The 21923-nt window shown below is 52.0% G+C and overlaps 4 protein-coding genes across 4 annotated transcripts; 2 read left to right on the top strand and 2 right to left on the bottom strand.

The window, feature by feature from the left end:
* Positions 1-1476: 1476 nt before the first annotated feature.
* CTHT_0034100 (aminotransferase-like protein) lies at positions 1477-3060 on the top strand (the record flags this gene model as incomplete). The annotated part of the gene is made up of 4 exons (XM_006693783.1): positions 1477-1837; positions 1889-2235; positions 2285-2538; positions 2604-3060. 4 exons carry the CDS (start codon positions 1477-1479, stop codon positions 3058-3060), a joined length of 1419 nt encoding a protein of 472 aa, XP_006693846.1.
* Positions 3061-3912: 852 nt separating this feature from the next.
* On the top strand, positions 3913-5933 carry CTHT_0034090 (putative exocyst complex protein; the record flags this gene model as incomplete). The annotated part of the gene is made up of 2 exons (XM_006693782.1): positions 3913-4123; positions 4198-5933. The coding sequence occupies 2 exons, from the start codon at positions 3913-3915 to the stop codon at positions 5931-5933; spliced, it is 1947 nt and encodes a 648-aa protein (XP_006693845.1).
* Positions 5934-16312: 10379 nt separating this feature from the next.
* Positions 16313-17478, bottom strand: CTHT_0034080 (uncharacterized protein; the record flags this gene model as incomplete). Its single annotated transcript, XM_006693781.1, has 5 exons — positions 16313-16520; positions 16577-16930; positions 16996-17054; positions 17131-17369; positions 17466-17478. The coding sequence occupies 5 exons, from the start codon at positions 17476-17478 to the stop codon at positions 16313-16315; spliced, it is 873 nt and encodes a 290-aa protein (XP_006693844.1).
* A 1259-nt stretch (positions 17479-18737) lies between these two features.
* On the bottom strand, positions 18738-21837 carry CTHT_0034070 (uncharacterized protein; the record flags this gene model as incomplete). Its single annotated transcript, XM_006693780.1, has 3 exons — positions 18738-19765; positions 19873-21452; positions 21554-21837. The coding sequence occupies 3 exons, from the start codon at positions 21835-21837 to the stop codon at positions 18738-18740; spliced, it is 2892 nt and encodes a 963-aa protein (XP_006693843.1).
* Between the last annotated feature and the right edge of the window lie 86 nt (positions 21838-21923).

The raw sequence follows: 21923 nt of genomic DNA, 5'->3' as shown, positions 1-21923 counted from the left end.
GAGTGGCTGTTTCTCATCGTGACGTTCTCCCGCCCGGAATCTGTGAGTGAACCCTTAATCGCTCAGACAAGGAGTTGCTGACAGTACCAGAAAGCAGTCTTAGCATCCCATACTGATCCTGCAGGTCTGCGCCTCGTGGTGGGTGATGATACTAGACAGGGGCGAGCTTCTGTTCAGTGAGCTGCAAGGTTCGAGCATGCTTTGCACGGAACTGCGCCTGCTGTGATCCAACGTCGGAGAAAGGAGCTGTAAGGTCTCGGATTCCTACGCCGGGACGGCGGCAGCTTTCCACAGGCATATATTGTGTAAACTTATACCCTATCGGAACGCCAGGTAGACGGACCAGAAAGAAAGTACACGCATCATGAATATCATAATCCCGATGGCCCGGCTGCCCGCAATAGGGTGACCAATAGGCCGAAAGGCCCGTCCAGGGACCAAAAGGCGCTCCCCTCCCCCAGCCAGGGGGTCATGATACGGCCGGGTCAAGGCTGAGCAGTTGGTACCCAAAACCAGGCATGCCTTTTTCGCCACGAACAATGCCGATGGGGGGCAACAGCAGCAAATCGTGCGCAAAAACCAGCGGTGAGTGCCTGCCTGGATGGTGGTCTCAAGAATCCCAAGGATTCGGAGCATCGAATCTTCGGTTCCGGACAAGGTTCTGCCGAGGGAGAAGGCGCTGTGGGGCCGAGATCGGGATGCCGAGTACTGGTTCTTGGTTTCTACCCCTCACTCAAACGGCTGCCGAAAAGGGGGAAGAGGCGTTCTCAGCGGTGGTTGCACAGCAGCCATGACAAGTCGAGGCGGTTGGAGGCGGGAGACTGCAGGCCGTTTGTCGCACGTGGGACAAGCTTTCCACGCCCGCATGGCGTCACCAACCGCCTCACTCGCAGCAATCGTATGTTCTGGCAGGATGGCTTCAGTAGTGGTCACGAGAGGGTGAGAGAAAGGGAGAGGGACAGAGACAAAGCTGTCCCCCTTGTGGGTTTTCCCTTCCTCCCGGCACCCCCCGTCTTGTCATGAGGGGGATTCGGAAAGTTAGTGCGATGTAGGAGCAGCCTCCACGCAAACCGACGAATCATGCTAGTAACCGAAGATCCACATCATCCCCATTGTCAGGCAGCGTTGAAAAAGAACCCCCCCCAAAAGAAAGCGACTCGAGCGCTCTGGGGAGGTTGTGGCGAAGGGAGAGGTACAGTAGTTCGCGGGCACTATACTCCGTAATCCCCGCGCGTACATGCGTGTCGTGTGCTGATGTTGGGACACCTGAGCGCGGAATGATTAGGCCTGCGCTCCGCATTGGTTGTTCTTGTATCTAGGTAGGCAGGGATCCCGCGATGTCTGATGGGCCGTTGCTACCCACAGTTGCCATACAAATAGACTCACGGAAGACGGTTTTGTTTCGCGGACGGTACGGCTCCAGACCAAGTCTTCTGCTCATAGTTGGTGGCCGTTCCACGGGCCCCTTGGTTCAACATGGTCTTGAGACAGCTTGCACCCGTGCCCCAGGCCAGTAGGAACGGCAATACGAGGCCTGCGAAAGAGTCGGCCGTTCTTCAACGAGATCTTTCTTATGACTTTGCCCTCCTTGCGCGAGGCGAGGGCAACTACCTCGTGCTCGAGGATGGACGGAAGATTTTTGACGGATCAGGAGGGGCGGCCGTTGGCTGTCTGGGCTGGGGCAACCAAAGGGTGGCCGAGGCTGTCATGAAGCAGGTGCTCGCCATCCCATACTGCGCAACCGTCTTCTACACAACGGGTGTACAAGAAGAATTGTGCTGCTATCTGGTCGAATCGACCAAGGGACATATGGGACGTGCTTACATCGTCAACTCTGGTGAGCACCGCGAGCCCATAAGTAGCCGTACCTCAATGCTAACTATTCAAGGCTCCGAGGCCATGGAGGCTGCAGTAAAACTCGCGAGACAATACTTTCTGGAACTGACTCCCAGCCAGCCCCAGAGAACGCGCTTCATCTCGCGACGGCAGTCGTACCATGGAATCACACTCGGGGCGTTGGCAGTTGGAGGACACGACTATCGCCGGGCAAAGTTCGAGCCGTTATTGATGAAGAATGCGACACGAGTCTCGCCATGTAACGCATACCGTGGGAAGAATCCCGGAGAGACGGACGAGGACTACGTAGCTCGCCTGGCAAAGGAGCTGGATGATGAATTCCAGACTGTTGGTCCAGACACGGTCTGCGCTTTCATTGCTGAGCCGGTAGTTGGCGCTGTAAGTTCTCTTGGAGCTAGTCGATTCACATGGCGCTGATAAGCAACAGGCACTGGGGTGTATGCCCGCCGTTCCCGGGTACTTCAAAGCAGTGGCGGAAGTGTGCCGCAAATATGGTGCGCTTCTCATATTCGACGAAGTGATGTGTGGCATGGGCCGAACGGGAACACTGCACGCATGGGAGCAGGAAGGAGTAGCGCCCGACATCCAGACAATTGGCAAGGCGCTAGGCGGAGGCTACCAGCCGGTCGCGGGTGTGTTGGCGAGCAAGCATGTGATGGATGTGCTCCAGAAGGGCAGCTCGTAAGTAGCAACAGCCTACGTGAAGGCCGGTCCGTTTTCGAAACTGACAAGAGGGACCCGGACAGTGTCTTTGTGCATGGGCACACATATCAAGGACACCCTGCGGGATGTGCTGCAGCGCTCGAAGTGCAACGCATCATCCTGGAAGAGAACCTCCTCGCCAACGTCCGAGCCATGGGTGCGCTTTTGTCGAGACGGCTCAAGGAACGACTAGCAAGTCACCCCAACGTCGGTAACATCCGGGGCCGTGGGCTGTTCTGGGCCCTCGAGTTCGTGGCAAATAAAGCGACAGCAGAGCCTTTCCCGGTCGAAGACCATGTTGCTATGGAAATCTGCGAGAAGGGCTTATCAAAGGAATACTTGGTCAACGTCTATCCGGGTTCTGGTTCGGCAGATGGCATTCGAGGAGACCATATCATCATCTCTCCCGCCTTCAACATCCGCAGTGACGAAGTCGAATGGCTCGTGGAGACGATTGGGAGGCTGGTTGACGATTATTTTGCTGAGAAGCGAAGGCAGTGAGTGAATGTGGACTGCGCATGTGCGCATGTATCGTCTACGTATCATCGTGAGCTGAGAGCTGAGAGCTGTTGGAATAGAAAACGGGGAGGGGCTTGGATGAGAAGATATACGAGTGTCCTGCACCCGGAAATATCGGGGAGACGGACGGACTGCTGGCGTGTAGTGCGTAGTATGAGAGAGAAAGTTAGTTGGGAAGAAAGGTAAAATCGCTGTTTGGAGAAATGCCCAACCACTGGACCTGGGAGCGAATCGAATTTCAATTCGTTTCGGGAGCCAGGAGCTCATCGGGTAGCGTAGCCGAAAGCCCCACTGCGCAACGCACTGTGCGACATAGCGGGAAAGCCCACAAGAGATACTGAACAGGTCCTCCCAATCCAGCTTCAAAGTTGGCAATTGATAAACCCGAGGTAGAGGCGAATGAAAATTACAAACGCCTCTCGGAAGAATGTTCTGCATTGGATTTACATATCATGTTCTACCTCTTTGCGTGCAGCACTATGTGAGGGTACTGTCGCGACTCATGCTTCTCACACCGTCAAGTGGGGTTTTGCCTTGTCCCTAAGAGGCAGGATGCGATTGGTTAATGATGCGGACTGCTTCACGCGGCGGAGAGGTCCCCTCCAGCCCTCCTCCCGCTGTGGTTGAAAGTTGCGCTGACATCAGCTACCTTACCTATAGGTACCTGAGGTACCTACCTAACATTGCTTCGCGAAGGTTCCCACATTCCCAACGCAGTCCATATTTAAGGAACTCTAGCCTCCCAGCTCCCAGGACTTCCCACATCCAGCAAAAGCCGCGCAGCAGGATCTTTGGCATCGGCTGTTCCTTGCCCCCCTTGGACGACCAGCAAACATGGCTGTCGGCGTCCTCTCTGGCCGGCACGCTGCCGACGAAGAGGCTCGCGCCGAGGTCGATGTCCTCAACTCGCGCCTCGAGAAGACGGCGCAGCTGACCAAGAAAATCCAAGCGTGCCTCGGAAGGCTCGAGGCCACAGGCAAAAGCGTTCGTGATGTCGCTGGTCCGCTCAGCGGCGAAACTAAAAAGCTGCAAATACTCGGAAACAGTGTGTGGCCCCTTCAAACCCTCTGACTCTGGGCTGGCCTTTCTCCCAGTCTAACCGCGCTTCCTCCCTCCCAGACATCGATGCCGTTCTTGCCGCCATAGAACGCTTGCGTCAGCCTGCCGACAGCAAGAATGACGAAGAACAAATTATCCGGATGGGCCCTGAAAAGGCCGGGTTGCCGAACTACTTGGCATCCTTGAAGCGCCTGAACAAGGCTCTCAACGAGATGAAAGCGACAAACCTCCGCTCTACCCAGCAAACCGTCCAAGACCTCCAACGCTTGGTCAAGGTTGGAAACTCTCAACTTGAGAGCGCCTTTGATAAACTGTTACGGAATGAGACGCCGCGGTCGATCGAGCCATTGCATTTTATCACAAAAAACAAGCCATTCCCGGTGCTGTCACAAGATAAGTTTGCCCGCTTGGGCCTGATCAACTCATACGTTGCCGGTGTTCATAAGCAAAGCGGAGGTTCGAGCGCCCCGCAAGATTCACCCATTGCGAAGATATACATTGAAATTCGCTCTCAGTATCTCTCTTCTGCGCTGGTCAACCTGGCGGCTGCGAGCACCAATACGGCTAAGAAGAAAACGCCAGACGCAATATATAAGGCCGGAACCAACGGGATAGGGACGTATGCACAAGCGATGGAAGGCCTCTTCTCTGCCGAGTATGACAACATCTGCAACATTTTCACAAGAGAAGATTGGGGGCCTGTTTTTGAGGCAACATGTCAGCCGTCGCTCATGGAACTTGGGCGAACGCTGCGCGAGCTGAACAACCATATCAAAGCGCATCTGACAACGGACTGTTACCTCGCTTACGAGATTGTCGAGATCATCTCGTCACTGTCAAACAGCTTGGAGAGGAGAACGGGCGAGCTCAAAAACTCACTCGCCGCCTCGCTGAAACCAGTCCGAGAAACCGCTAAATCCTCACTCGGCGAGCTCCTCGAGGACACGAAAAGAAGGGTCAACAGTCTGACAACACTTCCTGTCGATGGCGCTGCAGTCTCAATCGTCTCAGAGACGATGCAACGCTTACAGACTATGGTCGAATTCCTCAGGCCCCTGTCCAGCATTATGATATCACTTGGTGACGGCGGCTGGAAGTCGAGTTCGGCATCTCGGGGAGGAGCTGCGGATAACATTCCGAGTCTAGCCTCCTTCGAGATAGGAGCCGATGGCAAAGAGATCTTTGCCCACTACTGCGCTGATACCATCGAAGCGCTCCTGATGGCGCTCGACGGCCGTGCCAGGATGCTCCTCCAGAAGAAGCCCGTCATGGGTGTGTTCCTTGCCAATAGTGTCGCCATTATTGAGCGCATGATACAGAACTCCGATCTGGCATCTCTTCTAGAATCCCGGCTCAGCGTGCTGGATGTTTGGCGCAAGAAGGCTACCAGTCTCTACACCGAGAGCTGCAAGGACGTCAGCGTCCACCTCTTCGACGTGATCCATACAAGTCGTGGCGGGGCAAGCAGCGCTGCACAGCGGCCCACGTCCGGGCAAGGCAGTCTGGCAGCAGTAGATTCAGCATCCATCCTGCGCGGCCTCAGTTCCAAGGACAAGGAGAACATCAAGTCCAAATTTGTCGCTTTCAACGCCAGCTTCGACGAAATGGTTGCTCGTCACAAGAGCTACGCCATGGAGCGTGAGGTCCGCCAGCTATTTGCCAAAGACATCCAAAACATGATCGAGCCTCTGTACAACCGCTTCTGGGACCGTTATCATGAGGTGGACAAGGGCAAGGGCAAGTATGTCAAGTATGACAAATCCGCGATTGCTGCCGTCTTCCAGACCCTTTACTAGGGCCCTGGATGAAGTCGAAGAAGTCCCTCTCGCGTCCGTGTTCGGGCTCTTCCCTACCAACCGAGTCTCCGAGTGTCTACAAGTACATGCCTGTCTACAGATAAGCCAGGCACATCATGTACGCGACTCAGGTCAGGACCTTGCTTTTGCTGTGTTGGGAGAAAGGGTTGGGAAAGACCCGCGGATGGTCTGCGTCCAATGCGGAGAAGCATATGGTAGACTTGCATCATAGTGCTTACAGCTAATCCGTATGCAAGGCGACGTTGGAATTGGTTGATTGCGGAGATGATTATCCTGTACCGCATCCTCTGCAACATGCAACGTCGAGACACCACTGGCCCAGACCCAGCTGCCTGGTTTTTTTTTCTTCAAGAAGGGCAAGGCGTCCTACCGTTTTGGTCAGTTCTAGGCTTCCAACCGGCAACGGCCTCTTCCTCTTTGGGATCCCACGAAACTTAGTTCCTCCGTGCCCGTTGACATGACTGGCTATTGCAAGGCTTAGACCGGGTTAGGATGCATAAAAACCAGGGTGCGCAGCTTGTTGGACAGATAAGTGAGTTTCCTGGTCTCATCAGCAGCCCGGGGGAGGAAGGGGGAGGGGCATTTCTGGGTCACTGTCGATGTGTTCCTTCCTTAGGTTTTTGACGGCCCCCATCTGTCCCCCACCTACCAGCCGCTTATCTGTTTTTTTTTGGGGGGGGGGGGGGATTTTTAGGGTTCCATGATGTTTCGTTTGTTTTATTCTACTTCTTGCGTTTATGTTTGGGATGTGTTAGTTCGCTGCTTGCTTTGGAGTTCCGGATGTGAGATTCCTGGAGGAGTTCAAGAAGTCATCTACTTAGCTATACCAACATAGTACTAATATCATGAAAACAACGGCGCCGTTGTACAGGGCTTCAGTTGAATGTTGGATCATGCATTTCAATGTAGATTAGCAGTCTCTTGCTCATAAGGGAAGGGAAGGTCAGACGAAGTTCACAAGATACACCCTGTTACCACATATTTTTAGAGTTGACCACTAGCAGTTGCTCCAGGGTGCTGCACCCGTTGACCCCTGGTTGTACACCCCCATATCAAAGCTTGGAGGTTGCACTACATGCTGACAAAGGATGCATCCTCCTCAATTCGGCGGTAGCAACCCCTAGTAGAAGAGCTGATACGGCACCATCGTTCTTACACAGGCATGCTCACGGACCCTCTATGTCTGCCTTTGAGGGGTTGCTGGGCTTGGATGTCACCCATACATGACCGCCATCCTGTCCAAACGTCTCCAGTCGTTTCCAGTGAATAAATCTAGGACCAATATGAATTACATGCCTCTCCTAAAATCCGGTGATCGGATGCTTCAGCCAGCCTTTGCACAGCACGTGGGAAGAGCCTACACTAGCGTCGACCTATACACAATAATGCTGCCGAAAGCTACACGTCTTCAGTTAGCGCTCCGAACATCTTTAGCAGCTAGATGTTCCAGGCTTGCCTAAACATGTAAGTTGATGCAGATGAGACTGTGCACTGTACTTGGGTGTTTCTGTTATAGGCGGTTGATAGGTTGCAATCCTGAGGTACTCCCATCACAAACGATCTTGGCTCCGGCATCCCGAACAGGTCGTCGCAGTATCTTCGATGAGCCATCCACTCTTTACTGTACGGGCAAAGGTCCTCCGGCTGATCATAGGCTGGGCCGCTCCGAACCGTCCCACGCCTGAAAACATACGGCTAGGTAGGGATCCGTAGGTAATGTGCATTAGCGCATCGAGACTTCCCTGGCTACCTAGTTTGGGCTTCGAGCATAACTGTTGTTGACTCGCCCATGACATAGTATTTTACTGCAGTTTTCTCATCCACTCAGATTCTTCTACACAGTACATATGATTGAAAACATGGAACTCAGGAAGCCCACCCCATGTCAACATGAGGTTGTACTCTGTCAACGTTACATCCCTAAACCACACTACATCTGTGCATAATCAAACATGGAAACCACCTATCAACAAGTACGTGTGTGCTATTTTCCACTAGGTAAAACAACCATTTCTCCTCAACGGTTTCGGGATGTAAGAATGCAGTGTATGTGAAGTCGACCTCACGCACAAGATCAGGAGTTGATTTCTGTTAGTCCCAGCCAGCGCTGCCTGAGTCAGGCCCGCCCAAACGATACCTCCATGGTCACAGGTGCTTACCAAATGAACAAGAAATACAGCCTAATCGCGGCCCTCAACATAGATAGTCGCATTGCCTGATAATGTTGATATTCGCCTCATTTCCAATATACACTTCGGCATAGATTGCACCGCAGTCCTACATTATATAGGTGCTCTGCGTCGAAGCCAGTCACAAACGTGAAGCGAGGCTGCTAGAATGGTGAGAGGAACAACATATTAGGCAGCTCCATCATTAAACTGGGAGCCATAGAGACAGCCACGTCCTTTACACCCTTGTGTCGAGGCACCTGCATTCGTCCAGATGTGGGAATGTGGCGTAAAAATTACCCGCATACTCTTACCAGGGGAGCTATTCCTGCAAACATACGTGGACTGGAAGGACCCTTGACAACTGTATGTCTTGCTCAGCTTTGTCTGTTTTTGAAATGGGCTCCAAGATGTAATTCGGACTTAGAGGTTCTGGGCCAAATGGACCCCCAACCCTGCTACAGACACTGACGTCAAGGCAGTGTGCGTATCTCCCAAATTTGGTGATTCGGTGTGTAAAGGATCACACCAAGTCAGCCACTTGTGACCGGTGAAGATACTACCCTGTGCCTAGCCCCCGATATTTCGCCAGGCACGGAGATCAGTAATACCTTTTAGCGGATAACTGATCAAGTCAACACAAGGAGCGTAAGGAAAGCTATATTACAGACAATGTTGAAGGGTTACTTGATGTAGTTCTAGTGGAGCTCTCTTTTCTGATGAAATGAGCATCTGCAGATGTCAGGGCCCCTGATCAATTTCCCGGTCCATCTATGGCCCACAGTGACGCACCACTGAGGATCAACAATGTAACGGTGTTTCATGCGGGGATGCTTCAACAGTTTGAGGGAAATCTGCAAGGAAGCGCACAGCCAGAAGAGAATGCATGAAAAAACGCAACAAACACAGAGGGTAGGGGACAAGGGGCAGGCAAGCAGGGGTTGACAACGTCTACCGATCTCGACATCCTCCCAAACACTTCTACCTTGTTGAATGAAACCAGCTGAGGGGCTTGGAGACGTTGATAAATACAAAAGTCAGATTGTGAGGTGTAATGCTACCATAGAATATGAAAAAAGATCATTCCCGGGCCCAGCTCAAAACGAGGGGTATCTGCAGACGGAGCCCGACCTTGTCTTGCACCTTGAACCAATAAACGCCTGTTAAGACAATCTTCCGACGCCGACCCATTGAAGAGAGAGAAACCAGAAAAATTGCCCATACACCTGAGTAATATGCCACTCCAGAGTCCAACGACAATGCGCTATTCCAACTCCAAGAGAAAGCCAACATGGAATACATAAAAACACTGGTGAAATGAAAATGAGAGTTGAAGGATGAGGGTTTCCCGGAAGGCTTCTTGAGGGGCAGGTACATAGACAGGTTAACGCCACGGACGAGTGTGCCTTTTCACGTCAATGTATACACATCCGAAAAATCGACTAGAGCCCTGCAGCCACGCATGGAGTGGGTGAAGACACAACGCGGAGGTTGTAGTGCATGAGATGTTCAGCGGGTGCTCCCACCACCATTCCTGCCCATCTGGGGTAATGTTTGCTCCATCGCCGTCCGGGGAACGTGGGGAATCGCTGGGCTAAACGGTATCTGTATGGTCGAATGGCGGTTTGGCTGATGGTTAATGCGCTTGTGTGTTCCGTGTCGCGAGAACCGAGCAAATGGAGAGAAGGCTGGTGGGTAGCCGAAGCAAGAAAGGTGTGGTAGCGAGAACCCGGCTGGATGTGTTCTGGCAGATCACCCCGCAGTTTGGCAGGCTGGACCGCAGCTGATGAGCCATCTTCGTTCTCCAGAGGAGCTCCAAGGAAATCAGTGAGCGAGAGATAACAGCGAATGGGGCAGGCCGCAGGTCGCAGATGCTGCGGCCTGTCGAAGCCGTGCGTAGAATATGGCGGCATGTCGACCTTCGGGCCATGCCATATGCAGCTGGCCCGATTGGGCGGAAGATTTCATGATATGCCAATGTCTGCTGTTGGCGTTGTTGTTGTTGTTGTTAGAGGCATCGTGGTCTCAGTCTTCAGAATCCTTCATCCTCACAGCTTGCGCAGTGAGCACCGCTGGGGCAGTAGTCGTGGGTGCCGAAGTCGACAGCCTTGCAGCAAAAAGAGCAGCACTCGTTGACGAGCTCCTCGAACTCCTTGACGGCCATGGTTTGCGGGCCTGCTGTGTGTGCAGGTGAACTTGTGTGTTTGCTGGAACACCGGGGAGTTGAGACGCTAGAATTCGATGATATCAATGGAGGCTTGAACTTAGAGAAGTTTGGAGATCTCGTATCCCGCCTAGAGGTGGAATCTTGAAGCCAACTGAATGGGCCGTGTAGATGATATGGGATATGACTTCTGGGAGACGATTGAAGGGCTCAACACACAAGAAGGGGCTATTACTTGCTTGCTCACTCGAAGCAACGAGATATGGGATGTGAGACGCAGCGGATGGGGATGAAGTGGGTGAGATAGGGGTTTATGTACTTGGACATTCTCGCAAAACTTCCGAGTTGACAAGAGCACTCGGATGATGCGGCGGTTTTCTAGCCCTGGAGCTTGTGGACATCAAGGGCGCAACCCCAAAAGAAAGCATCATTGCTGAGCCTTGCAACTTTGCAGGAATTTGGAAGGATGGGGCATGGTGACGGTAATCCGTCGGTGGGGGACTAGGGGTGGAGGGGGGTTTGTTCGGTGGTGATGTTCCATCCCAGCTTCAGCAGCATGGAGGCTCGGATTCGGGCTGGACTTGGTAGTACCTCCAGACCAGGGATTTCCTGTGTGCCTGACAGCTAATATCAGTACCAGCTGGAGTACCTTGCATGTTCCTTTCTCACTGGCCTGCTCGACCTTCCCTATTCTTTGGGTGCGAGCGGCTGAGGAGATGATGGGGCGCGGCACACAGCGGGAAAAAAAAAGCGTCATAGCAACGAGTTGAGCAAAAATTTAATAAAAAATTACATAGTAATCCGTATAGGCGCCGCTGCCCAACAAGCCAACAGCCTCTCTCGAGGGCAACAAGGCGGCCGGTTGCCAAGCCTGAGCATCCTGGAACAGGCAACCGGTGCCCAGAAAGCGCCAAGAAAAAGGGCCTTTTGCTGGGTAGGTGATGGACAGGGCACGGAGAAAGGAGGGCAGGTTGGGGCGGTGTGGCACGATTTGTCCCAAGGACTGGTCACGAGGCATCGCAGACGGCACAGTTTGCACTCTTCAATTTGTCCATATCCGACCACTAGAGCCCCTGTCTCGGAGACGATCAGTGTAGCGAGCGACCCTTGTTCTGTACTTGTCAGTGGATGCATATGGCGATATTCATTGCGACAACTGGCAAAAGGGCCTTACGCACGTGCGCGCTTGTATGTACGTAGTAGTAGGGCAGTGACTTCAAGCAAGCTTGCCTGGGATCCTAACTGGGGACTTGCTGTGTCGGAACACAACGACGATACAACAAGACCCCTCGCTCCCCTCCTCGGCGTCAGGAGCCGCCATGAAAATCATCAAGTGCTGCAGTAATCAGTCAAGCTACACTCCCTGACATTCGTTGGACATGAGGACGAGACTCAGGCCCTAGGAGCCAGCTTTAGCCAAGGGCATGTGTAGAATTGGCTCCTTTTTTTCCTGCCACCAAACCATCAGCACAGCTGAAGGACAGAGATGGACACACTCTGTTCTCCCCTAATCGCCTAATCAGCGGCACCCACAAGATTGGTTTCCTTAAGAGATTAGGGTCTATCCTCATGGAGGGTCATATGTAAGGCATGTACAACGTATCTACAAGGAATTGCCCCATAGCAGAGTCGAATACGCAGATCGGGCCTTGCTCCTTTGCTCGTAGGACCGTCTATATTTTGTGAATGCCCCAATTTCAGTCTTAACAATGAAAAGCGTTAGGGGTGAAGAATCGAAGGGAGTCTTCTGGGTAGTACCCTGCTAGGCAAAATGACCATATACATTGCCCATAGACACGCACGTAGCGGTATCAATTGTCCAATTGGCTTGAGCAGACAGGCATTTAGCGCTGTACGTAGTACATTCCAAACATAGACTTGCAACAACCCATTGATTGGTCATTGCTCGGATATGTCGGCACCCGTCTGCTCGATTGCGATCAGCCGGAGCTGCGAACAACAGAGACAGGAGAGATGTCGGTCTTTTCCGTGAAAATCATGCTGAGATGAATGGCAAAGGATCTCAGATACCTAATTTTCACGCCAAACCTAACAGGAAAGGGAAATCAAGAAAGTCGGATTTTTGTGAAACTTTGTATGCAAAAAACCTCGAGCTACTTATCAGGACAGCTAAATACCTATATAAACCTACAAGTTGGTGAACGAGACACTGTGTGCCAGGGTCCCACTGCGGGGTGACCGCCCGTCCGAATTGAGGGGCACCTGGCCGTTAGCGGACGGGATCATCGTCGGCCCCTGTTGAAGTGACGTCGGTTTTTCCAATCCCTAGCCCAGCTGCGCCCAACCATCTGACATCAGAGCTAATTGACTCGTTGCCAAGGACTTCGCCGAGATTCTACTGCTGATGGAAGCGCTAAGGATGCTTTCGGTGGCCATTTCTATTAAATGGATACCAAGCAAAAACAATGTTTTCGGTTCGGGGGCTCTTGGTGTGCTTCTATGCAGCTCTTACCCTCACTCAGGACCATGGTGCCGATTAGTATGTGCTCGTCCCGAGACTGGAAGATTCGGTTCATTCAGGATATACACGGATAGCGTATGTAGACCTCTTAGGTGCGTAGGTGACATCGATTGTCGTATTCAGTCCTATATAGCTTTGGGTGTTGAGTACCGAGATGTTTCCTCGGGGGCTGAAGGGCTTATCAAACGTGGGGGGAAAGACTGCGCCTGTGCTTTCTCGCTCGTGCAACAGCTCAGTGGTTGTTTTCCTACTGTGTATTCCGGTGCAGGTCAGAATTTTCCGGGACGCTGTGACTGGTTGGCGCCGGGCATCGCGGGATACCTAATTGGGAGTAATAGCACCAACGCTTTATTCACCAAGCTTACAAGGACTTGGCAGCTTATCGCTAATGTCCACAGCACCACATGTTGGGCAATGTCTGTTAGAGCAAGGAGCTTCTGGAGCTTGACTTAGCTTCTTAGTTTAGCGTAATAACTACCTAGGAAGCTCATAGCATCCAAAATGAGGCGGTGATAGTTGTGAGACGTTGAACAGAGTGGGCTGTCTCACAGACTCGACACGCGATAGATGCTATTGATGATATCCATGCGGGGCAGTCTTGCGTGCAGAATCAAGTTCTCACCAAATTCTCTGGAGACACACTTCCTAGAAAAATTTCATTAAGATCATATTTTCAACCAATAAGAAATCTTGCTTTATGCTGTTGTTAGACAGCCCTCGTCGGAGCAAAAAGACTTGTGCAATGAGGCTGAGTAAACAACCTGGGCGATGTAGGTAGGTGAGACGGACGCCCAACTGCTCGGTAAGTTGAGTCAATGACTTTATTTTCGCTTCCCTGTTACTGCCAAAATCGCTCAAGCTGCAGCGCGGTCTCCGTTGACCAAGAACCCAATGATGGCCATGTTGTTGATTCCTCAAAATGCGACTAACATCACTGTAGATCAAGAAAGTGGCGGGTTTGCGCATACAGTGTCTAACAAGATATGCCAATAGCGTCTCAGCTTCAGTCAAAAAAATGTACCCAGAGGCTGTTGAGCACAACCAGCTTGTTGTCTCCGTGTTCAAAAGAAAGGCATAGCACCTAGATCGAACATTTAGCACGACCAAACGTTCTGTCTGGGTGTTACCAGACCAAATAGTTATTAGAGGTCAGAGATTGACCCTAGAACACCACATAATTGCCAGAGATCGATCGAAGCCTTAGAAACAGGTACGATCGTAGAAGTCAGCAATGCAGGCGGCGTCTCTGGCACAATGAACCAGATCAGCGGTAGGGTCCAAAATCACTGCACCATGTTGCGTCATCAAGACTAGAAGGTCGCCGTTAGGAACGGCTCTGCCAGGGCAGATGGGAACCTCAAATAGGCAAAGCGACATTGGCATTGTGAAGGAAGAGAAGTTAATTCATCGAAGCTTCACACAACAGGCACTGGTTTCTGAAGTTATTAGCTGAGGGTTGAGCCGATGTCGCAGCTCTTTGTTTGATGGTACAGATAACGCGCTTGCTTCTAGGTATCCCACATGGTGACAAAAGAGCAAGCGGCACGCGACCCAAAGAGCAAAGCCGCCTGGTCGCTTCTGTAATCCGTACCCGTACTACTGTGCCCATCGTTGGCCCAGACAAGCTGGTCCTCAAGTACGGAGTGTGACGATCCAAATCCGCAGGTCCGGTGGCCGCCGACCCAGGAAGGCGGTGTGAAATCGATGTGCTGGCTAGTTGAGGGCGTTTAATATGCGACCCAAAGGCATGGACGGCCTTCCAAGGTACCAAAGCAGCCCTTGTGAGCACGTGCTGCCCGACATGAACCCAACCATGTCAAACACTTCAGCCAAGGCAAAAAAAAAAAAAAAAAAATTAAAGGAAAGTCGGAAGGTAATCGGAAAGCAGCAGCTTCCATGGAAGGCTGCCAATCCTTGGCTCTAGCAGTCTGCTCAGCATTGTACAAAAGACATCGCGCGAAGCCTGCGCGCTGTAGTATGCCATCCAGTTCATAACTGTGATTACATGTTAGCCACGCCCAGCCCGGTTGGCTGCCATGAGATAATCAGTATCATATCGGTCTTTCGGGGAGAGGCACGGTGGAAGATTAGAGATGCATCGCAGTGTGTGGTAGATTCTCCAACGTAGTCGACCCAACATTGGCTAACCCGAACCCTAACCATACATGCCGCATCTGTTTCCCCAGCGTCTGGAGACTTGGGGTTCCCCCTCCCCCTCTCTGTTCCGGCACACACTTTTGTTTCCGTTTCCACCTTGCCAGCCAACAGCAAACAAACTTCAACCCCGTTCGGTGTTGAAGTTCGGCGCTGGTCACCAGAGGGCCCTCATTTCACTATGTCTTCTCAGTTTAACTTGTGCAGTCCTTACCAATGGCCTCGGGGAAACCATTGCCCTCGTTGACCGCCAAGAGCGCAAGACATGCTTCCCGTCGTTGTTGCGTTGCCGCGGCGGCGACATGAAGTACGTAGGGTTTCCAATGGCGTCTGAGCAACCTAGGCAGTTTTGACACCGGAGATGGATACCAGATTATGATAGGAAGACCCGAGATTCATTCTGCCGCGACTCATAGTGGTTGATGCATGTCTGATATAGATTGCTTATCTATGTAAGCTACCTACCCTCGAAGCCGAAGGAATAAAGCTTGAATACAAGATGATTTTCCATCCATATCGACTTATTGACCCGAAGTCTCTCCCAATTCAGGATTCAATGTTTTTTAAGCTCGTTTTGCCTTTTTGAGTAATCCGCACCCAAGTCACTGCACCCTAGCCCTGAGATCACTATGGCTCAACAACATCCTTCCGGCCCTTGGAGGCTTGTGACAGTCAATACAGCACCGGAGCGAGCAAAGAGGTTGATTGGTCGCGTAGTGGAAGACGTCAAGGACAGATACGACATCATCCACGAGGCGAATGCAGCTAGTAAGTAGTACATGGTGGTCCTGTTATACACTAAATCCTTTGTCCGCTAAGTGCTTGTCATCTATGGATTAGGCATTGACGAGGTTCGTGAAACGGTTGAGCGAGTTCGGCCCAACCTATTGGTGAGTTTCTGGAAGCCTCTGCTTCAACAGGAAAGGAAAAGTTATTGGTAGCCTCATACAGGACTAATCCAAAGCAGTTCACAGCATCCATGTGGACACCGGAGGAAGCTCAAAAGATAGTCGGAATTGCTAAGGAGATCGTGCCAGATCTCTTGACGTTTTCTCTACCTCAAGGACTGCAGGTCGAAAAGGGTCCAGATGCAGTCGTGGAGTATATTAAGGAGCATCTTCCTTCTATACTTGAATGAAATAGTCAAAGCTAAGAAATGCCATGGGTAGAAAAGTCCAGCTTTTTTGTTTTGAAGGGGAAGGTGGGGTGGGGGACAATGTACAACATAAGTTCCGTTTCGCTCAGGTTAGTGGCCAGCGTAAACAACCACCTGCCTAGGTTAACAATCTCTGTTCACGAACCTGGGATGCGTACCACATCTTCACGTTAACCGGCTAGCAATTAAATACAATAACAGAGGTCACACAAACACAAGCCTTTCCTTTCTTTTTCACTCCTCATTCTTGAAGACATTGTACAGGCTTCCGATATATGGTAGGATCTCGACCACAAACTCGTCGCCGTCATGCAGAAGCTCCTGAGGTTTGCGGGCAAACCCAACGCCGGCAGGGGTGCCAGTGACAATGACAGTGCCTTTGGGTAGAGTTGTACCTTGGGAGAGAAAGCTAACAATCTGCGGAACAGAAAAGATCAAGTCCCTTCGTCGCTGTCAGCGCATGCTCAAAAAAGGGTATGAGTCCAGATCAACACATACGTCAGCGGACTTTCCTGCACAACCTTCCCATTCTTCAGCCCACGTAACTTCAGCGCGCCAACGTCTGGGATCAGCTTTTTCGACACCAGCACGGGGCCGATTGGGCAAGCACCGTCAAAGCCTTTCGAGTAACACCATTGCGACTGCGCAAATTGCGCTGCGCGGCTCGATACATCGTTGCTGGCCGTATAGCCTAACACGTAGTCGAGGGCCTCGGTCTCCGACACGTTCTTTGCGTCTTTGCCAATTACCACGGCCAGTTCGGCTTCGTAGTCGGCCGAGTCTGTCGCGATCGTATGCTTAGGGATAATTGTGGGCGCAGGCCAGGGGTCGGCAAGAGAGGTGGCTGGCTTCCTGCATTGTTGGAAGGCATATCAGCGTTTACGATGCATGATCCGGGCTAAGGGGGGTTCCCTTACAAAAAGAGAGTTGGAATCTCCGGAATGGCCATTTTGGCTTCTTCCGCGTGTTTCTTGTACTGATATAAGCAAGAGACGCCGGTTAACAGCTCGTTCAGTCTCCTCCTTTCCCCTTCTTACAGGCCAACAACTCACATTCAACCCAATGCATCGAATGGTACCAACTTCATTCTGTGTCAACGGCGAGAGGATCCGGCCGATGGTCACTGTCTCGCCCGTCGGCTCGCCCTCATCCAGCACAGAGTTGCCGCTGTACACCCTGACTTGAACTGCCTGTCCGTTGCGGACCGCGGCGCCGACATCGATAGCAGCATCAACGGGCTCGCCGATCAAGACCTTATTGTCATTACCCACCGGCACGAACCGAACCAGACCTGCGATCAATCGCGATATATGTCAGTAATTGCGTGCTCGCGAGTTCAACTTGAGCGGTCAGAAGATGCGCAGGGCAGGAATGGGTTCAAACACACGATCCCACGACATCTCGGTTGTAAAATATCAGGTTTGGCAGACTGGCAGTTGTGTTTCGGTGACGGGAGCTTTTACTAGAAAGCTTCAGTTGTCTGAGTAAAGAAGTTATGTAGGTAGTTGCAGACGGATTGTGTACCTAACAATGGTTGGCGAAGTTGATTGTCCACAATACGGCGTCCGGTCTTCGGGACTTAAATGTTACTCCGGTATTATGTTCCAGGACGGTTGTTATAGGCCGCAGTACGCAGCAGGGTCCGGACTCTCCCCGATGGTGAACCTAGCCCATGCAACCTCGACCCAAAACCACATCTCCCATCAGCTTGGAGGAAAGGTAGGAACAAATCAGCACCACTGGGCTTCGTTCTCTCGCTGCCAGCAGGTGTCTCAGCTAAAGAGTAGTTGACGACTTCCAGATATCCATTCTTCTTCCACAAATTCTGGGTTCTAGCTCCCAATCGGGTGGAGTGCTCATGAGGACCGCTATTCCGCAAGAAAGTGCCGGATGACGAGCTCAAGGACTCTATCAACCTGCAGGCTGCGGCGTTGCTCCCGCTCCCTTGTTTCCTTCCTACAGGTAGGTTCCCGGACCCCCACATTTCCCCGCACTGCACAGAGGGGAGGGAGGAGCCGCTTCCCGCCAGGTAGGTAGGTATTTTCCGTAGTTGACACGCCCCTACCTCAGGTACCTCTTATACTAATGACCGTAAACCCCGGCCCCCGTAAACAAAATGGAGTATGCTACCTAGTGACCTCGATTGGGTAGGTGCGTAAGGCAAGTAGGAAGCGAGACAGGACTCAAATACCCACAAGCTTTCAAAGATAGACACTTCAGGCATCCTGACGACGGAAAGTGTCAAACAAACTGAAGAGGCAAAGGAGGGAGCAGGCATACCTATGATGTTTACGAAGTTTTGAAATCAGCGGTGCTTAAATTGGATCTAGGGGAGGTAAGCATTGTTGTCACTGATATCCATTCTCGCCATCACATCCGCTCCCCATCATGATCATGATAACGGACGTGGTGAGCCTTGGTCTAACTAACCGATGCATCACTTGGCTTCTCACCATTAATACCAGGCATCCTCCAATGACAAGACTCCCAAGCCTGTTGTGTATCTCACTCTCTCCTCTTCTCCCAGGCTCGAGCACCTCGTCTCTAACTACTGTTTCGACGGAATTTCGCACTCATTCAAGCCCGTCAACTTCTACAAAATAACTTAACCACTCTTTTATGGAACCTTCCATTCCGACCCTCCCCCCTTCTTGACACATCATTTCCAAGCGCTTAACCCCGCCCATGGATCCTGCTGCCCTTGAAAATGTTGCTGCGCTGACCCTGGGCGTCCAAGAGTCGAGTTCGGGTCTGCAGGGTAATGTTCGTTTCCATAATGGATTGTTTGCTGTGGGCCCAGAGGTGGCGGACCTGGCGGCGGCGGCGGCGGGACGAAATTTGGCGGGATCGTGTATCCTCCGCCGACACTTGGTTGCGAATGTGGATTCCCATACGTGCTGTACATTCCAGAGCCAGGTTGGGAGAAAGTGGTCTGTGTGGGCGGCGGAGAAGCAGGTCCTCGGGAAGGAGGTCCAATATTGAAGGTAGTTTGAGTTGGTGGGGGAGAGGCAGGACCAGGGATGCGGCCGTGGGAGCTGGGATTGTAAGTAAACCCCGTCTGTGAAGGAGGCTGCTGGAGGTAGGACTGTGGAACTGTGGTTTGTGTCGGAGGGGGGGAGCTGGGTAGCGGGTATTGCGTTGCATAGGTCGTCTTGGGATAGCCGGTGCTTGAGAATGACAAAGGAGCGGGTACTGGGCGAGTTGTTGGCAGAGAGGTGGGTGGCGGCTCTAATGACATGCGCTCCATTAAGGCTTTCAGGCGCTCTTGCTCCAACGCAGCCTGATCGCTTTTGCTCTTTGCACGCTCCTGTTCTATCTTATTCAAGAGCTGAGCCCCTTCTGCTCGTCGGTTGTTCACAAACGACTCAACATTCTTCTCAAGGCTCTCCACGGTTTCCCTCATCTCCTTATACCATGTCTTCGCGCTCTGGAGACCTGCTTCCAGATCCAAGAATTCCTGATACGCTCTCTTGTATTTGTTGATGGCAAAAGCTCTCGATCTTTGGAACGATTCATACCTGCTCTGCTCTGCCCTGACTCTCTTGTCCTGAAGGAGGTTATTGAAAGTGATAGTCAACTCCCGCAACAAAGAAGCCTGCTTATGAGTTGCCTGCACGAGACGGGTTTGATAAGGCCGATATTTCTCCAGTTCTTGCTGGAACAATTGTTGCTCGTAGTTGGCGATGGCTTTTTTGTTCAGTATCAGAATTTGTGATATGTCATCATTGTGTGCCTATGTATGTCAGCTCTCCTCTCCAGCCAAGTAGGCATGCCGCTAGGTATTGCTGTCATACGCACCTTTTCCTTAAGGTCTTTGAGTACTTGTACCCTTTCTCTCTTGATAAGGTTCAGTTTCTTGAGGATATCTTCCACCTTTGCAATTTGGTCCAGAACGCTGGGCCTGCCATCGTCGAAGTCTGCATCAAGCAAGTTTGGTTCTGTAGCAGGACTGGTCGAATTGCTCGATTTCCGGGCTTTGCTCACGGCACGCTGGAAAAGCGCATCGATCTCTCCTGTTTGGGCTGCTGTGCGCATTTCAGCAAACTCATTCTCGTTTTGCCGAAGTTTGGCAGCGAGCTGGCTATCGCTTCGGGCCGCCTCCTCTAAAGCTTCTCGGTAGTTTCGAATATCGCTTCTCAACGTGGTGGTAAGTGGCGCACTAGGCTGCTGTGTCCACTCAGAGTCATACTTAGATCTCATCTTTTCACAAACACTTTCTTCTGTGTCCAATTGCTTGGTGCTTCGGTCTAAGATCGCCACAATTGCCTGCTTTTCAGCGTGAAGAAACTCAAAGATCTTGGAGGGATCCTCATGATCCGCAACATCGACACACCAAGTGCGGAAATCTTCATCCGGCAGCACCTCCTGGTCAAATCCGCCCTTGAGGATGTTTAAAGCATTGGGGAGCCGCAGATAATCCAGAGCAGCAGCCATCTCGCTATTGTCTGTCTCTACTCTCTCCGTCTCGGCTCTCACAAGCTTTGCCTTTTCCTCGTCGTATAAACTCGCCGACTCCGTTACTGCCAGCGGCACAATCTTTGCGAACAGGTCAGGGCCGGTAATGCGCTGAATATCCTGGCCTGCATAAAGCTCGCTGACTGGGATTGGTTTTGCAGCAGGTAGCTTTGCGACGGGGGGCACGCTGGCCTCGCTGGGGACCGGATCATGATAGATGAGGTCGTTTTCCCTGGTCAGTTCCTTGAGCTTTTGTTGGACAGCAACAAGATGTCTCCTGGTTATATCTGCGAGGATCGGCCCGCATTCTGCAGTGAGATTCGAATTTGGAGGCACAGAACTTGGGAAATTGGTTGCAATTTTGTTGGCTTCACGAATATGACTCTCGGCAACTTGGAGCCGGGCGATGGCCATGCCGTGTGAATTGGCGTCATTGTCGGCTAGAGCTTGGTAGTACTGGGCAAGCGAGCTCATGAATTTGAACTTGATCTGGACCATTAACAGCCAAACTTTCTCGAAAACCGCCTTTGTGACATTCTCTTGCACGCCCTCGAGTGCTTGACCATAGAGGGTAGCAGCCTGGCTCGCCAATTTGGCCAATAGCCCGATCTTCTTCTGGTCTGTGATAAGCTTTTCCAGAAACACCTCTTGTGCTTGCGCCAGCATGATATTTATGAGGGTCTTCAGGGTATCTCTGCTCAAGTCGGCGGAAGGGGCATGCAGGAAGTTTTCATTTATATAGGTGAACATGCCGGCGGCAGCCTGGAAGGAGTGGTAGGCTTGCTTCAGCCCAGACTCGTGGCTTCGTGTCTGGTTGGCGGCATGGCATGATAGGACGGCCGAGATATTGAAGATGATAGATGCCTTCTCGAAAGCCAAAGAATACTGCGACGTCCCCTTATGCGTGAAGGCATCATACCTACGAAAGAGAGAGCGAGAGAGAGTTAGAGAGGGCTGCGGTACATTGACTTCTAGCCACGGGAGGGGCACCCCGTTGCGACGAGGCATGGATGTATTTACCAAGTAAATGAAACCCGGATATGTTGTTCGTCGATGGGGAAGCGAAGATCTAAGAATTCGAGCTGGGCATAGTAACGGTATAGAAGATCCCTCCCGGCAGTGCTATCCTTCCCGGCGCCCCTCATATCCTGCCTCAGCCGGTTGAGGGTGGCGCACTCTTCAGAATAGCGCTCGGGGTCGTCGCCATAGGTGTCTCGGATGTAGGTCTTTAACGGAGTGATCCAGTCAATCTCGTTGGTAGCCTTGAGAGGCACCGAAATCATGGGCGATTGCGTGCCTGTCATCTTGGGCGGCGGGCAGTGGGCGGCTGGGCAGATAAAGCAGAGCCGAATGTCGTGCTGCTGCTGTCGCCCAGGCAACTATGGATGTG

The sequence above is a fragment of the Thermochaetoides thermophila genome (genome assembly GCF_000221225.1).
Source record: "Thermochaetoides thermophila DSM 1495 unplaced genomic scaffold scf7180000011816, whole genome shotgun sequence".
Classification (NCBI taxonomy): domain Eukaryota; kingdom Fungi; phylum Ascomycota; class Sordariomycetes; order Sordariales; family Chaetomiaceae; genus Thermochaetoides; species Thermochaetoides thermophila.
The sequence above is the reverse complement of the archived record's forward strand: the minus strand, read 5'-3'. Positions and strand labels throughout refer to the sequence as shown.